This window comes from Eptatretus burgeri, chromosome 12 (genome assembly GCF_056783735.1).
Source record: "Eptatretus burgeri isolate ZD-2024b chromosome 12, Ebu_testis_v1, whole genome shotgun sequence".
Taxonomy (NCBI): Eukaryota; Metazoa; Chordata; class Myxini; order Myxiniformes; family Myxinidae; genus Eptatretus; species Eptatretus burgeri.
Window position 1 is genome coordinate 22696070 of NC_140972.1, and position 12935 is coordinate 22709004.

The 12935-nt window shown below is 46.6% G+C and overlaps 1 protein-coding gene across 8 annotated transcripts in view; it reads right to left on the reverse strand.

Moving 5' to 3' along the window:
* Positions 1–8369: 8369 nt before the first annotated feature.
* FANCI (FA complementation group I) overlaps positions 8370–12935 on the reverse strand; it is a 202576-nt gene continuing 198010 nt past the window's right edge. For 5 of the 8 annotated variants that reach the window (XM_085849819.1, XM_085849817.1, XM_085849816.1 and 2 more), the window contains 3 exons: positions 11619–11714; positions 10744–10971; positions 8370–8566 (listed from right to left, as the gene is read on the reverse strand). In XM_085849819.1, coding sequence (XP_085705945.1) covers positions 8510–8566; positions 10744–10971; positions 11619–11714 — 381 coding nt within the window. In that variant the 3' untranslated portion in view covers positions 8370–8509. Of the gene's footprint in view, positions 8567–10743; positions 10972–11477; positions 11528–11618; positions 11715–12935 lie in introns of those variants that run through there. The other 3 variants (XM_085849823.1, XM_085849822.1, XM_085849818.1) reach the window with 2 other exon arrangements.

Consider the following 12935-nt stretch of genomic DNA (forward strand, 5'->3'; position numbering starts at 1 on the left):
CCACACTGCAATCATAGGCTCGTTATAAATCACTACGAACATTATTCGAAGCATTGCAAACTCATTTTTCCGTACAGCGCGCTTTTTTGATAAAATCCCAGCACATGACAAAGCAATTACCTGTGGCCTGGGGCAACTGGAGGCCAATGAACCTTCTTTATTCGCCCCCACATCACATTGATCATAACACCAACTCCATTGACTGATCTCCGCCAAATCCACTTTCACATGAGAACTGCTGGCATTTATTTCAACAACGTTAAACTGCATCACTAGAGCAAGGAAAAACACATATGCCCTGAACAACAACCCACATCACGAGTCCGCTTCTTGGTTGTCGACTTGATGTTGCGACTCGCGACTCCCTTTAACGCAACGGGCCCACCGCCACCTGTTGAAGCTGCCTGAACAACACTGACGCGCATTGCCTCACGAACCTTGCCGAAGCGCGGGAACTCATCACGAACGAAGCGCGGGAACTCATCGCGAGAGCTGATATGGCTCTCGCCGCTCCTGGAGCGCACCTCACCGCCGCAGGCAGCAACGAACGGTCGCTCCCGCTGCATCGACGCGCCCCCCGCCGCCAGCGCCTCGCCCTCGGTACTCGACGAAGGTCTCGAAGAGAGCACTGGCACATCTGGAGGTACGAACCAGAACCCGTTCCGACCCAAAAGGGTCCGACTCGCCGGGTCCGGCTCCTGCTCCGGCTCGCCGGCATCGTCATGCCCCGGCTGCCGGCTGATCTCCAGGTCACCGGGGTCCTGCTGCGGTGCCCCTTCGCTCCCGGTGCGACCGTGCTGCGGTGCCCCTTCGCTCCCGGTGCGACCGTGCTGTGGTGCGCGCCCTCGTCCCGCACCGCTAGGCGCGCGAGCACCCTGCGGCACTTGTGCCATTGCGCGGACTTGCGCGGTCACCGCGTGGCACTCGAGATTAGCCGCCATGCTCCAGCTGGAGCTACTCATTACGTCCTGGCCAGCCATGGCGCGGACATCCGTGAGTGTCTGCTCGACAGATGAAGCAGTCGCGACCGCAGAGTTGAATGTGATGTCGGTCAACCATAGGATGGCTGCTCGCAGACCAGAAATAAAATGATCTCTGAACCGTGCCGGACGCTCCTCTGTCGTGAATTTGCACGGCACAGCCGAATGCGATGCGCGGCCAGCACGAGTGGACTCAATTCGACACCCGATCCGTGCCTCGCTCACTTCCACCCCCCCCGCCACTGATCTTGTCATCTCCGGATCAATTGCAAGCAGGTCTCGACCCGGAATGGAAGGATCGCTTCGCACACCGCCATCTATGACCGTAATAATGGGCGATGACCCTCGGCCCACACACTGTAGACGACCTCGAGAGCTCAGACCGCCGTCCGAGTGATTGCATTGCCACGCTCGCCCACGACCCGCGCCGCAGACCGTGCGCATGGCCATGCGTGCCTGGCCCATCGCGATGACCCTTAGACCATCTGCTGTGCCCCGACCATCGAGACCTCGGACATTCTCCAGAGCTTGCGCGACGTCCAACGCCGCGTTCGAGCCGAAACGCGTGTCCTCGACAAAACGAACAGGAAAATGAACCAAACGAACGAACGTTGCCCACTCGACGTGGCCGAAGTAGATTCCGACGAAGGCGGGCACGCGTACGTTTGCCGTGCACCAACTCTCTGCCATGTACGCGCCGGCGAGACCTTTGGCTCCGTAGCTTGGAACCGCACGGGTCATTTGCCGCCCTTACACACGCCGATCCGCAGATCCTCGTTCGCCAACTGTACCCACGACCCTGAGATTAAGAGTCTCATGCTCTACCGACTGAGCTAGCCGGGCGACTCCAGCATTACTATGACGCCTCAGACGGCGTGCACACCCTATATCCCCTGCAGATACGATAACCACCACGACCACTCCTCCAATCATCACGCCCATCATGCATCATCATCATGCCCCTCCCCGTAGGCCTGCAGATTACACCACACAAGCAGCCCCTGTCGAAACTCTCGTCTGCGTTCGGTGAGGACCCGAAGAGCAAGGATACGGTCAATCGTTGACCTCTTTGGTGTAAAGCCTGACTGCTCTGGATGCTGGTGCTCAAGCAGATGGTGGCGAACCCTCTCAATAATTATCTGAGCAAAGACCTTGCCCGGCACTGAGAGCAGCGTCACCCCTCGGTAGTTGTTGCAGTCATGGCGATCACCCTTCCCTTTCCAGAGAGGGACAACAAGGCCCGTCTTCCAATCAGTTGGGATGATGCCTGTGTTCCAGGCAGAGCACAAAACTGAATGCAATGACACGAGTGCAGCATTTCCACCAGCCTTGAGAAGTTCAGCATGGATGCCACAGATCCCTGGAGCTTTACCCCGTTTCAACCGGTTCACCACAGCCCGTGTTTCCACAAGCGAAGGTGGACCACAGTTGATTGGAGGGTCAGCAACAGGGATTGTAACACCCTTGACGTCCAACTCGACAGCTGGTGGATCAGCTTGGTACAACCGCTCAAAGTAACTGGCCCAGCAGGCCTTCACTTCAGACTCCTCTGTCAAGAGCCTACCACTCTCTGCTCCAACTGCAGTGCTCCGAGGGATGGGCTTGGATGAACGCAATGCACAAATTCCCCTGTAAGCGGGACGAGAATCACCTTTCCACAGGTGATGCTCCACCCCCTCACAGATTCCTCGCACATAGGCCTCCTTGTCCACCCTTAGTGCACGTACAGTTTTACACCTCAGCTCCCTGAACAGCTCAGCTCTGCCATTCAGCCTGGCCCTGCGACTCTGGTCAATGGTATCCAGTGTCCCTTGAGACAAAATTCTTCTTTGCCCTGCAGTGAGTTCCAAGACATCCACCGGCAACATCAAGGATGGTTGTCTTGAAGGCACTCCACAACTCTTCAGGAACCCCCAAAGCACCCAGACCCCCCAAATGTCCACTCAGCCTGTTCGCAAACTCCTCAGCTACCCTCTCATCCTTGAGCTTGTCAACACCCAGCCTCAGCTGGGATGGTACCATTCTCTTGGATTTAAGGTGCAGCTTTAGAGTTGCTACAACAAGCCGGTGGTCAGTATTGAGGACCTGAGCACTCCCCGTTAGACCCTGCAGTTCTGGATCATCCTCCAGCGACCATCAACGAGGGCATGGTCAATCACCTTTGCACACCGCCAGCGTTGGAATACCAAGTCCAGCGATGAGCTTGTGGGCGCTGAAATCATGAATCAGCCACCCTCAGTCTATGACTTCTTGCAAAGTCAAGGAACTTCGTGCTATTCTGGTTCATAGTTCCTGAATCCATGGGGACTAACACATGTCTCATAACCATCCCTATCAGTTCCAGTCAATGCATTGAAATCTACCAAGACTAGAAATGTATCTTGTCTGGGCACTGATCAACCACAGACTTGAGCGTGGCGTAGAATGCATCCTTAGGGATAGGACATACCAGGCACCCACCCGAAGGGACCGCCTCAGGTTAACCCAAGGAGACTACCGTCTGGTGGACGACACCTCAGCACCACTCCGACACAACTCGCCGAGACCACCAACGTTTCTAATTTGAGCCAGCTCATCGTATTTGTGCGTTATGTCAAGGGAGACGAGATCACGGAAGAGTTTCTGTTCTGCAAGCCTCTCACAACGATGACTAAAGCAGCTGACGTGAAGAAACTTGTGGATGACTTCTTCAGAAGCAACGGTCTTTCATGGAACATGGTGTCTGCAGTTTGCTCGGACGGGGCTCCAGCCATGCTGGGGCGCAACTCCGGTTTTGGAGCGCTGGTGAACGCCAATGCACCACACGTCTTCGTCACGCACTGTGTCCTGCACATATACGCGCTGGCATCAAAAACTCTACCTCCACAACTGGCCAATGTTCTGAAAATCGTCGTTGAAACTGTGAATTACGTGCGAAGCAGTGCTCTGAATAATCGCATCTTCAAAGAGCTGTGCAATGAAATTGGCTCTGAATTCAAAGTCTTTCTATCCCACTCTAACGTTCGGTGGTTATCACGAGGGAAGGTACCGAGACGTGTGTTTTGCCTTGTGTGTAGAATTAGCCCTGTTCCTGCGAGAGCACCAGCATTGCCATGCAACTCATTTTGAAGAAACAAAGTTCATCCGAGCCTTGGCGTACATGGCTGACATCTTCGACGCACTCAACCATCTCAATTGCCAGATGCAGGGCGGTGGAGTGAATGTCATCGAAGCTGAAGAAAAGCTGAGTGCTTTTCGAAAGAAGTTACCGTTGTGGAGGTGGCGAACAGAGAAGGACAACTTCGCGAACTTTCCGCTACTGGACGAGTGCGTGAGCGGAATTGAAGATCATTCTGAAGTTGGAGGCACTGCTATACCAAGGGAAATGAAGCAAGCGATTGCCACACACTTGGATGAGCTGGGAAAGTCATTCGATGGATATTTTCCGGACCAAGCACAACACCCAGCGTGGGTGAGACAGCCATTTATTTTCGGCATTGCAACGGCAGATGTCAACGATCAATACCTCGACGACCTCATCGAACTTCAGCAGAGCCAGACTCAACAACAACTCTTCGGCACAACAATGCTCTGAACGTTTTGGTGCCGCCAAATGGAAGGGTATCCTCTCATCGCTAAAATTGCCCTTGAGATCCTCACACCGTTCGTTAGAACATATCTCTGTGAGCATGCATTTTTGAAACTGCTGGACATCAAAACAAAGAAAAGGAGCAGACTTGCATGCGAAAGTGATACGAGGGTGGCGCTTGCCAAAACAAAAGCACGCATTTCCCAGATCGCCTCAAAAAAACAAGAACAAAAATCGCATTAAGATCCAATTCTTCTTGTTATCCAAATATACTTTTGAATTTTGATGCAATTTGATTTTAATTTTTGTATTAATTAAAATTTAATTTAATCTTCTTACGATACAAATATACTTTTGAATTTTGATGCAATTTTTTTTTCATTTTTGTATTAATTAAAATTGAAAATTTTGGTCAAATTTGAGGGGTTCGGCGAGTATACGGAGGTTTTTGTTAGGGTTCGGCGCCTCTGAAAAGGTTAAGAACCACTGCTCTCGAGTCGAGACGATGGTCGTTTGGTGGCTCTGACAATGGTAATTTTGTGCGATCTATTCAACGGTCTCAAAGAGGCTCTTTTCAACATCATTTCAACAGTTGATTTGTGCTAAGAGGCTCTTTTCAAGAGTCATTGGAGGCTGTCTTTTTCAACGGTCATTGGAGGCTCTCTTTTGCAACGGTCGTTTGAGGCTCTTTCAACGGTCGTTTACACTGGCTTCTTTCAACGGTCGTTTACACTGGCTCCTTTCAATGGCCGTTTACACTGGCTCCTTTCAACAGTCACTCAAGGCTCCTTTCAACGGTCACTTACACTGTTCAATGGTTGCTTGCAGACACTTTTTCAATGGGTGCCAGACACGGTTCCCTTTGGTTGCGCTGCTGGTTCTTGGCACTTTCACCCCTTTGGTTTTTACCTCATGAACTTTGGCTGCGAGGGGGTGGATGGAGCCAAGCCGATTAATAGGACCGAAATCAAGCTGCACTACAGACATATTTTGTATGATCGCACACTTCGGTTATCCCCTCACACATCTCTGCTGCAGCTTTCTCAGTTTCCATTCTCAAATACACTCACAACACACACCCACGTCACTCTTTTCCATGCACCCTAAATACCTTAGTCTTTCTTCCCACTTCTCTCCCTCAGCGTTGAATAGCGGTTTTGAATGGTGAGCCCACGTAATGTGTTCGTGGTAGGTAAGGCGCTTGTTAAGTTTGCTCTGTGTCTCCTTTCTCTGATATCGTTGCTGTTCAAATTGCTTAACCTTCATCTCTCCCCATGCCATTAAAATCCTTATGTTCCCTCCCCCCTATTTTTCCTGCTCCTCACTTGTGTAAATAAACCCATTCTCGTTGAATCTATTTCCGATCTGTCTGTGTCCATCTTTTCCACCATTGGTCTAGCACTGTCTGCACGTAGAGAGCTTGGGAGGTTGAGATTCCCGACGGTTCGGTTTACATGATCTGGCGTGTGCTAGCAGTACAGCTCGGCTGCATGCAAGATCACCAGAAGAGGGAAGTAGCACATTTGCCGAGGGTTCGTTCCCCGGTCGGGAGGCCAAGGGACCCCCCAGTGAAATGGTTGTTAGACGGACAGACACTGGGACTCATGGTAGCTTGATTGGCGTTCGTCGTTGCATTGCAACCCACCGTGGGGTAAAGTTATTCACTCCTGGTGGCCTCAGGTCCGGGTGAGTTTGAGAGAAACTGGGGATTTCCCCCTCGTAGTTGGATCGAGCCCTGAGACCGCAGCATATACATATATATATATATATATATATATATATATATATATATATATATATATATATATATATATATATATATATATATATATATATATTACTCTTAGTATGATGTTCATGTGGATGAGGTTAAAAAGAGCATTCAGCCTCACGCAACATATGACTCGTGATCCACAAGCTTTGCTATGAGACTATTGCTTTCCTTACAAGCTCAACTTTTAAAGAGATGTGGACCAGCGATGCACAAGTGTATTGAAGTCAAACAAAACAAAGAAACAGACAGGTATCAAATTCTGACAAAATTCCCCTTTTTTTACGTAAAAGTAAAAAAAAAAAATCGAAGTTTGAGGTGGCTATCCCAACTTAGTAGGATGTTTCCATGCACACCCAGAGTACAAACCAAGTAGTTTTTGATTCTACAAGGTTTTCTTAGAGATGCTATTATAATAATGTAAACTCTTGAGCTTGTAATAAACTCTCCCACAGGGAGTGAAACTACATGATACACATTTCCAGAGAGAATTTGCGTCGTCCTCGAGTAGTTTCTTTTTGTTCACGCATTGGAATTATTTCATTTTTCTGTTCACATCGCTGGTGAATGGTTGAGCTAACGTAAAGTAGTTTTTTGGTTGCAATTTTTTTGGTTCATCACTCGGCATTCCTTGTTGGTTCACGGAAAAAATATTTTCACAAAAAAAATAAGTGACCACTATATTCGTTATTTTTGTGTGTTTGTCTGTCTGTCTGTCTGTCCTGAGCATAGCTCTGTGGGTTTTGATCCGATCCTGATAAAATTTTGGTGGGAGGTTCATATCATGATCTTGTTGTGTTTTCCTGAAAATGGGCGTGGTGCGCCCATTATGGGCGGAGCGACCCCCAAAAAACATGTTTTTAGGGGGTGGCCGATTTCAATTTGCATCTTCTCCTCGGGGGCTTGTCGAATCTGGCAGGGGTTTCGGTATTTGGTTAGCCCAATGGCACCTGCATAGCCCCACGGAGCTCGATTTTTCATTTTCATCTCAAGGTCAAGGTCACAAGGTCACGAACTTCGAAAATTGCGATTTTGACATAAAAATCCATCTTCTCCGAGGGGTTTGTTGAATCTGGCAGGAGTTTCGGTATTTGGTTAGCCCAATGGCACCTGCATAGCCCCACGGAGCTTGATTTTTCATTTTCGCCCCAAGGTCAAGGTCACAAGGTCACGAACTTAGAAAATTTCGAATTTTGACATAAAAATCATATGACTGCCCAAACTTTGAGAGCTCGGATGACAATATTTTTTATGCATAATCTTGAGGTCATTCCCCACCTAAAGTCTTGAAACCATTTTGCTCTATCTTGAACACCTTGCCCGTGGCGCCCCCTTCAAGTTTGTTTTTACGCTAATTTCATCAAAGTATGGATAATCCGAGGAGTGCGAAATGCCATATAGCCTATATGACGTTATATTGTTCCTGGGATGTTCCAGAGGAAGTTTTGCACCAAAGGTCATAATCCTTGACCTTTGACCTTTAAAGTTCACAAAGGTCAAATTTTCAAAGTTGTAGGAATCGAACCGGGTTTTCGACCTTCTTCGACGAACTAACTCCATTAAGCTATAGCACGTATCCTGTTTCCTTATTTTAATGTCCACAACATTGTTTTGTGACCTTTAAAGGTTATGCAAAGGTCAAATTTTAAAAGTTGTTGAACGAAACCGGGTTTTCGACATTTTGCAGCGAATAACCTGTCACTCGTACCACATCATCTTGATCATTTTTATAACTTGGTCAAACATTATCACATTGTCTCATCCTTGACTTTTGAAACAATCTACATTGTCAAATACTGCTCGTGAACCATCGTCGTCTTCAGACTTGTATTTGAATTACAGTGAGAAGATAATTTAGACTGTCAGGACTACAGGCTGCAACACATAATTACTTTAGGAGAATCAATTGGACCTCTGGGAACGTGTTGAGGCCTGCCTCATGGCAGATATAACTATACTTATCATAATGGTTCTAATTTATTGAACGAATGAATAAATAAAAAGCAAACGTTAGCATGAAGAGAATCATGACATAAATGTGACGCAAATCGACTTGGGAGGAAAAAAAGTGCAAATATTTAATTACAAAACGAGTGGGAACAGAAAGAATCGGGTAAAAAAGGGAACAAAGTTTCAGGATCAGAGACAATAAAGTATATATTTTGTGCACAGTAACATATGAACAGCCAATCACATCTTCCTCCTCTTCTTAGGTGGAGCATGTCCCCCTTGCTGTGCAACTGCACCCTGAAGGACAGGATGGAAGAGGGAGGAGGGCCTTAAAATGCCATATGACCACCATAAAAAACAACGCCATCGTAAAAGTAATAATATCCTTGGTAATTGAATACACTGTCACATGAACCGGTCGTGATAGCTTTTGGAAGGAGATCATTCAAAGGACCAAGGGAAGCAAAGTAATAATTCCGGATTAGTCTGTGCTGCAGTCGATTTTGTCTTCTGTTTGTGTCTCGTGTTCATATTGTGTACTAACTCCTGTATATATTTTCGTGCTCATTTTATTCGTTTTGATCCAGATCTTTGGCTCAGACAGTTTTTGGCCAACCCGTATTTTTTTTTAAACTATTTCACACCCACTTGCCGTGTCTCCATCCCCTCAATCCCATTATTCAGCACCCTCATTTCAATTCCTTCTTTATACCTTTTGTTAATAAAAGAAGAAAAGACAAAAAAAAAAACTCTCAACCTCACGGTTGCCTTCATGTTTGACAGGCCCTACCTCCTCACCCAAATCTTGCTGAAATTTTCCTTCCTTCAACCCGTCCCTTTCTACTCTACTTCAAATCCATTCCGTTTCCTTACTTCCTTCTCAAGCTGTTAGTCTTTTTGTCTTCCTTCTCAAGTCTGTGTAATTCCACCAAATTTAAATTAAATGTCATTCATCATGATTAATTCTCACCTCATTCAGTGTCAATTTCCCTTTCCTCATGTCTACTCTTCTTCCTCCTCCCCTCACTCTCAGCATCCTGCCCCGCCTTTCCGCTCCCCAGGGCCCCGCCCCCTCTCCTCCAGCGTCCTGCCCCCTCTCCACTCCCCCAGCGTCCTGCCCTCTCCATATCCCATTCTACAGCCTCCTGCCTCACCCTGTCCCTCACCTCCTCCCCTCTTTCCCACTCCCTGCGAGCAGCACCTCCTTCCCCATCCCAAACTCTATGGGCCTCAAACATCCGAGGTCTTCTATCCAATTTGACAGACCTCTCAATCCAAGCTTCCACTGGCATACTTGACACGAGCTGCCTAACAGAATCGTTTTTCCCACAGGATGTCCCCGATTCCTCTGTGTCTATATCTGGGCAATACATTTTCCAGTTTGACAGGCCTGAACCCCATTCCGGTGGCAGAGTTGCAGTATATGTCAAGAACTACATTATTTACCACTGTCTGTGTAGTACTCTTCACCCTCCAAACTACCAGGAGTACCTTTGGCTGTGCTTTCCCCTCCATAACCACCTCCTGTTTGCCCATGTGCAGTAACGTTCTCCTAACAGGGATGACTCCATTTACATATCTGCCAACATGGACCATCTTCTTACCACCCATCCCCATTCTCTCTTCCTCATATATGGTCATTTCAACTGTCACCATGCCAATTGGTTGGGTGTTGGTACTTCTTCAACCAGCCACTGCATTGCAGAAAAGGACTTCTGTGACTGAGATTGTGACTCATCCAATCAGTGAACTTTCTGACCCAGATTTTTCCCAGTGGAAAATCCTCCCTTCTGAATTTGGTAGTGAGTAACTTTGCTCCTAATATATCTTGTGCTTATTCTGCTCCAATAGGTTCATCTGATCATGTGTGTGTGAGAGTCAACATCTCTCTGACTCTTGTCAGAGAGCTGCCTTAAGCCACAGAGTCTGGCAGTTCACTCACCTGACTGGCAGGGATTGTAAGCTGCACTCTCATGTCAAGACTGGTCCTTCATTTAAGCTTCTCCTGATATTAATACTGCCTCGGAATCATTCCACACAAGCTTGCTTTCCCTCATTCGAAAAAGCTCATTCTACAAAGCCCGGTACAAGTGTGTCCACTCTCAGGAAAGCCAGAAACCACATGGCCCACCTCAACGAAGGTCCCCCATGAAAAGAACATCTGACCGACCTCAGCTCTTCCACAAAGGCTAAACTCTCAAACCTGTTTCCTTCTTCAAAGACCTGTTGGCATCTTCTCAAATTTGTCTCTGATGTATGCTCCCCTTCCATCACACACAGCACACATTCAAATGGCACACATGGGAGGTAAAGGAGAGAAGTTTAACGATACCAAGTTGCAAAAACCTGAAAATGACCATTTCAGGCTAAAGGCTACATTTTTGTCTGTACTGCAAAACAAACAAACAAATCTCCATGAGGTCTTTGTCTCATTTCATTGTGGCAGGTCACAAATGTACTTCCCAAAACTTTACCTTCAGCTTTGTGCCAGTCTGTTGTCTGCCAGCTCTCTCAATACCAGATGTTGAAGTCCCAGCCCTTTGCGTGCCAGATGGCTGAGAACCAGTCCTCTCACAAACACCCTTCGCCTCCCCACCCTCCTGGGTGCCCTCCTCTTGTTGGGTCTGATGTTCTTGCAAACTGGCTGCATTGATACGGAAATCTCGTGATGTGCTCAATTTCATGTACTGCATCAGGTTTATCTAGGTAAAAATGGAGAGATAAAGGGCAGTATATTCTGTTATGAGAAGGAAGAGGCAAGTCACCCAGAAGAGATGAACAGGACAAAATAATGATAATAATAAATAATACCATTCCTTTCGTGCCATAAAGGCACATCAGGCCGCCGAGGCAGTTTCCTTGGCTGGGAATACAGTCCGAGATGGGTCGCCACTCTGACGCAGGTTACCCCAAATGGTTATTACCCCAGTGCATTGGTACTCAATTCGCTAACCTCAGAAGGATGACAGGCTGAGTCAACCCCACCTGGTATTAATTCAGCGGACAAGCGGGATTTAAACTCAGGACCCGAGGATCCCAAGCCTGCCACCCTAACCATTGAGCCAACACCAGGTTTAATAGGACAAAAGGCAGATAGAAATGCAAGAATAAGGGCCAAATTTGTTTATGAAAAGAGGAAATCTTGAAGTGCAAAATGAGAGGAAGTATGGTAGTGAAGCAGAAGGGAAACAGGAAAAAGGCTTCTCACCTTGGAGGAAGGATGACTGGGCTGAATACTAACAAATGCAAATGATCAGCCTGGACATAAAGGAAATTATGAGAGCAAGGATAAAGCAGACAGAAAAAACAAACGAAAAAAGGATTTAAAGAAATGGGGCAGAGGAAGCACCTTTGCTTTTTTGGAGAGCCGAATGAGAAACTGTTCATATTGTTCAATAGAGAAGATGAGGTTGGGTATTGGCTTTGTTTCCCTGAGCACCTTCGCCTGCACACAAAGAGATAGTGCTACTACGAAGTCTTACACAAGTTGTGAAATCCACAGAGGTAGTGTTAGTTGAGGCGGGATGGGAGGGGGGGGATGGAGAGGTTGTGTGGTGGAGACATTATTATTGGTTATTCAAACAATACATTTTCCCAAGGGGTCATCTATTTATCTTACAGGTGAAACAAAATAAATTTTGCCCCATTATTTGTTACTTCCCTCCCCTCACTCTCCTTTTCCTCCCTTACACTCTCTTATTTTTCCTATCTTTCCCCTTCCTTTTTCTCAATTTACATGTCCCATCCTCCCTCAATCCCCATGCCTACATTATAAATATAATCTCCCCACCTTCTCAATTCAAGATTGTGTTGTAAGAACTTGACTGGGATTAAATATCACTTTCAATGCATATAATGAAATGGTTATGGATTTGTATTTTAATATGGAATAGGCAAAGCCTAGAAGCGAACATAGAATTCTTCTTAGATTCACTTCTTAAATATATCAAATTAAAGTCATTTTGCTATGATTTTTCGGACATTTGTGCATACAACTTGTTCACAACTGTATACTTGCCAACTATACCGTGGTACATGTAAGTGCCGCACAGCTGATGATTTTGACATACCTGAGGTCAGTCAGGTGCATAGCAGACGATGCTGCAATTTCCGGTTACTTCGGCCTGGATTCGGGATCAGCGATCAAATAATGTAAATCACGATTAAAAATTATTTTTTGATGATGCGGGAGATATCTTTCTTAAAATCAGTGGAGGAAATATACACCATGTCTGATATTTGGGTCTTTCATGTCTCCGACGATGCTTTTATCTCCCGGGATGCATCATTCCCCATGACAAAAACCGGAAGCAAAAAAAAAAAACCGGAAGCAAAAGGGTCATAGCCGACGACACGGATTCCAAATTGCCAGGGTATTGTGTTGCTGTTGTTGTTTCCTATTCTCTCATGTGCACGCGTTGAGTATGAAGCTCACTACGTTCGCTATAATTTTTAATCGTGATTTACATTATTTGATAGCTGATCCCGAATCCAGGCCGAAGTAACCGGAAATTGCAGCATCGAATGCAAGAAGAATTCTATCTTCGCTTCTAGGCTTTGCCTATTCCATATTAAAATTAACTTTGGGAAAAAAATAATTGAATAAATAAATAAACAATCACTTCTGGTCAAGAGTAAAAGAAATTAAAAGTTCCGGAAAGAATTT